The sequence below is a fragment of the Sardina pilchardus genome, unplaced genomic scaffold, assembly GCF_963854185.1.
Source record: "Sardina pilchardus unplaced genomic scaffold, fSarPil1.1 HAP1_SCAFFOLD_241, whole genome shotgun sequence".
Classification (NCBI taxonomy): Eukaryota; Metazoa; Chordata; class Actinopteri; order Clupeiformes; family Clupeidae; genus Sardina; species Sardina pilchardus.
The window spans coordinates 311-5,000 of record NW_026910926.1 but is presented as its reverse complement, the minus strand read 5'-3'; the positions used below and the strand labels follow the sequence as shown (position 1 = coordinate 5,000).

General features: G+C 50.7%; 1 protein-coding gene across 1 annotated transcript in view; it reads left to right on the top strand.

Annotated features, from left to right (window-relative positions):
* Positions 1–1,700, top strand: part of LOC134074809 (signal-induced proliferation-associated 1-like protein 2) — a gene marked incomplete at both ends in the record, with an annotated part of 12,502 nt that extends 10,802 nt beyond the window's left edge. Inside the window, one exon of the mRNA XM_062530496.1 lies at positions 1,569–1,700. Within this exon, the coding sequence (XP_062386480.1) occupies positions 1,569–1,700 (132 nt within the window). The remainder of the gene's footprint in view (positions 1–1,568) is intronic.
* Between the last annotated feature and the right edge of the window lie 2,990 nt (positions 1,701–4,690).

The window sequence follows — 4,690 nt, the reverse complement described above, 5'->3', positions numbered from 1 at the left end:
CTCCCTCTCTCACTCTCTCTCTCTCTCTCTCTCTCCCTCTCTCTCTCCCTCCCTCTCTCCATCTGCGTAACCCAGACTTGCCCAGTCTGCTCCAGTTGAGGGGCCGCAGCAGTAGTGTGTCTCTAACAGGCCGTGACCAGAGCCTCTCCTCTAATCACTCACACACACAAGCACCACTACGCTCACTGTACGCTCCACTACACTGCACAAGGAACCCCCCCCCCCCCCACACACACACACACACACACCTCACTCCTATTGGTCCCTGTGGTCATGTCGTCCAGATTTTTAAAAAGCACTTCTTTTCTAAAAAAAAAAAACACCATAAAAACAGAGAGGAACGAACGGACAGATCTTGCCCTCTATTTTTAACCTCACTCAGTGCAATCAGATGGGGTGGACGTAGGTGTCCGACTAATTGCCTGTCTGTTAGGCAGAGGTCCCGGTGGTGTCGGAGCGGCGCGGCCCTCATTGGGATTCCACGCCGGAGGCAAAGGTGGGCTCTCTCGCACAGAGGCGTTTCCATTAGAGGCCAGATTTCGGGCAATTATTATTCAGGAAAAATGAGCAATTAACTCCGGGGGTTTTTTTTTCGCGCCTCTGAGTGCGATGAGTGCGAGAGGGTCAAAGGATTTCGGTAGATGGACAGATAGACGGAGGGATGGAAACAGAGGGAGGAAGGGCGATAGAGAGCGATGGAAAATCTCCTCGTCGGGATAATTGTTATTCGTCTCACGACAGTCGGGGGGCAGAACAGAAGACGAGAGCAGACATAATCAGTGTTTTCCCGTCTGCACGCTTTTTTTACGTCTTTGATTTCTGGCTTTGTGGATCTGGGCTGATATATTTATGTATTCCGTCTGCCACATCAAGACATAGTTTTATAAGTGTTTGGAGAGCGCGTGACGTTGCGTCAAATTAAAACGGTTCCTCGGCAAATAGACTTTGAAGTGGCGGGGGACAAAGAGATATCCTCATATACCCCTCCACTCCATTTGAAGTTCAGTGGGATTCCAGCTGCCCCCCGTTGGCCTCGCAGACGAGCGAGCGAGCGAGTCAAAGGCACAGAAAACAGACAGGGGCAAAAGTGAGCCAAAAAAGAGTGACTCTTTGAGACGGAGGGATAAAGTTGTGTGCCTATAGCCGATTTTATATAAAGATCCTGGTGTATCACTGTGAAGACTGTTATGATGGCTTTACCTATTTATACGGACCCTTTTGAGAGAGAGAGAGAGAGAGAGAGAGAGAGAGAGAGAGAGAGAGAGAGAATTGATTGACATTGATAGAAATGAGCATTCGAAATGGGGGGATTGTGAAGGTGAGAGAGAACGAGACAAAGAGAAAAAGAAAGAAGGAAGGAACAAACGGACGAACTAAATAAATAAATAGATAAATCAAGCATCTGAATGACAGGGAAGCACGTGGAGGGGGGGGGGGGGGCTACGGTACAAGTGAGAGGAGGTGGGGACATTTGCCCAACCTGTCGTCCCGCTAATCTATCCATCTGCCCCTCGTCTGGCCTTTGACATCTGACCTCTAACCCCCCCCTGACCTTCCTGTCTCCACAGACGACCTCTGGTACTCGGACGGCTCGCTGGCGGACAAGGCCAAGCTGGCGGAGGCCGGTCTCATGCCCCTGCCGGACCCTGTTGGGGGGCTGGACTGGTCCCACCTGGTCGATGCGGCGCGGGCATTTGAAGGTAAGACCACCCCCCCTGCTGACCAGCGCCAATCATCTCTCCCCTCTCACCCTCGCAAGCCTCCGCTCCGCTCCTCAAGGGCAAACCACACCCGCAATCCACCGCCGTTTATTTCTTTGTATTGCAACGTGCTTCCCCCATAGCAACTAAGAGATGGAGGACAACAGTTGGACCTTATAAGAGAAGCAACTGCACGTGGTCCTCACTCTCTCAGTGTATGGATGGGGAAACTACATGTGTGTTTGCTTTGTGCTGTGTTACAGTATATATTGTGGTATACGTTGTGTAAACCTTCATTAAATCTGGGTAGGTTATCTGAGACACGTCATCTCATTGTTGATGAGAGGGAGAATGGCAAGGCAAGACCAATTGGAAAGACAAATCATCAAAAGGCAAATGTCTGCTCACGCGCTCTCACCTACCCATAAGTCTGGGCCCTTATAGTGTAAAGCTTTGACCGTGAAACCAACTTCTGGAGAAAGATCATATCTTGTAACCTGTAAAAACCATGGGCTTGGGCAGCGGTGTTGCAATCGTCTACCAACTCCGGGAAAAAGTGTGTGAGTCACGTCCGCCGTGTCTCCGCTCTCTCTCTCTCTCTCTCTCTCTCTCTCTCTCTCTCTCTCTCTCTCTCTCTCTCTCTCTCTCTCTCTCTCTCTCTCTCTCTCTCTCTCTCTCTCTCTCTCTCCTCTCTCTCTCTCTCTCTCTCTCGTCTCTCGTCTCTCGTTTGGGCGGTGTATGAAGCGTGACGCCCCCGTCCTGCCAGAGTGGCGCGCGCCCGCTGACTCATCGCTTTATAGGACGTCCTCCGAAACGACAAATCGGCCGACGCCGGCTGCGGCTCCCAGCCCAGCAGCAGCAGCAGCAGTCGTCCACCCCCCTCCAACCCCTCCACCTCACCTCCACCCCCGCTGTCTGCGAATATCTTCAGCACGGCTGTTAAGATTGTTACTCAGGCTCATCTGCTGCGGTCGGACTGCCCGCTCGCCTGCCATCCATGTGTTCAGAAGTCAAAGAGCGTGACCACTTAGGCTGCCCCGTTTTAGGGGGAGGGGGTTGGGGGGTGGTGGGGGGAGAGAAAAGGGAACGAAAAAAGCACAAGAGAGGGATTCCATTTGCATTCGTTCTTGTTCGCTGGTGTAAGGTTACACCGTCCGTCTGTTCCAACAAAGCTCAAATGTGCTTAGTCAAAGACTCGCCGCATCTGTCCCGTGTTTGGTTTTTGGCCGTAACCACAGTAAGTGGTGCGATTCCCCAGATGTGAACAATTTAGTTTATTATATTATTTATGATACAATGCTATTATTTGTGTTTCAATTTTGATTTAACTCCCCCAACAGTCCTTAACATGGCTTCTAGTACTTCCTCACACAAGACTGGACTAAGTCGACATCTATCTGTGGAATGGCCAGGACTGATAGGGTCCATATTCGATCCAGAATCGATAGGGTCCATATTAGATTGAAAATCGATTGGGTCTATATTGAAATGGCAGCTTGTGTGATGTGCCTTGGTTGCTTAGGCCTTGTCTGTAGACAACGACAGTCGACGTTATGTATGACGAATACCGCTACCCTGAATTACGGTGGATGTGGCCACTGCGTGCACTTCTCTCCAAACGCTGGTCAGTGTTTTTCCCAGATCTCTCGCGTCACCCGAGGACTCCCAACCCCCTTCCGGCTCTCCCTTTCCTCCCTCTCTCTCTCTCTCTCTCTCTCTCTCTCTCTCTCTCTCTCTCTCTCTTCTCTCTCTCCCTCCTTCCTCCCCCTCTCTTTCTCTCCTCCCTCTGCTCACCGCTCCCTCTTGTCTTCCTGTTGTTGTTGTTGCGTTGGGAATCCGCTCTGCCGTTCTGCCGTTAGGTGTTAATTAGGAGACGCTGAGTGTATTTTCAGTGTGGTAGCGAAATGAAGCCATTATCGCCGAGCAAGGCCCAGCAGGAAAGCACTTAAGGGGAGAGAGAAAGAAAGCCGAGAGGCTTTTGGTTTCGGACCAGAGCCACCCATAATTACACATCTCAGGCCTTGGCCCATTTTAGTTAAGAGCAATTATAGCTACCCTGTCACCTTTTCGACTGCCCTGGCTGGCCCTTTTTGTCTATTCTCTCTTGCCGTCTGTCACTCGCATATTGTCTTGCTTTGTCCCCATTTTGGCTCTTTACTTACACACACTCTCTCTCTCTCTCTCTCTCTGTCTCTCTGTCTCTCTCTCTCTCTCTCTCTCTTTCTCTCACTAATTACTTACTATCCATTGTTACTACTTAACGCTCCATATCCCCACTTAGTCTCACTCCCTTGCCACTTTCTCTCTCTCCGTCACATACAACTTAATCTGTCCTCACACACAGACATTATTCTCTTTCTCTGTCTCTCTCTCTCTCTCTCGCTCTTGCTCTCTCTCTCTCTCTCTTACAAATGGAGTCTTGCAAAGTGAGTGCCTTTAGGGTTGTTTTTAACCTTATTTATCACAAGCACAGCGACAAATACGATCCAATTTACTTACTGGAGCTTGAGGGGAGTCAGCAAAAGCCTGCCTGCCTGTGTGTGCGTGTGTGTGTGTGTGTGGCTGCGTGTTTGATTGATTGAATGCATAAGTGCCGAGTCACTCAGTCAGAGAATACAGGGACTGTCTCGTGCCTCTCTCTCTCTCTCTCTCTCTCTCTCTCTCGCTCTCTCTTTCTCTCTCTCTCTTGCTCTCCACTCGCTCACTTCGGCACGCTACCGTTAGTTAGTTTGTTTGTTTCTATGTTTGTCTGGACACCAAAGGCGGCACGCGAACCTCCAAACCCACGGAGTGGAACACGCACGCAGGACAACTGAGGCCAGAGCTCGACTAGGGAGAGCAAGTCTGCTGTTGACGACTCACTCGCCTAACAACCAGATTGTTAGAAGTGTGTGTGTGTGTGTGTGTGTGTGTGCGAATCAGACCAGACCAGAGCCTTGGCACAGACACGCTATACTCCCCCCCCCCCCCCCCCCGCCCCATCTATTCTC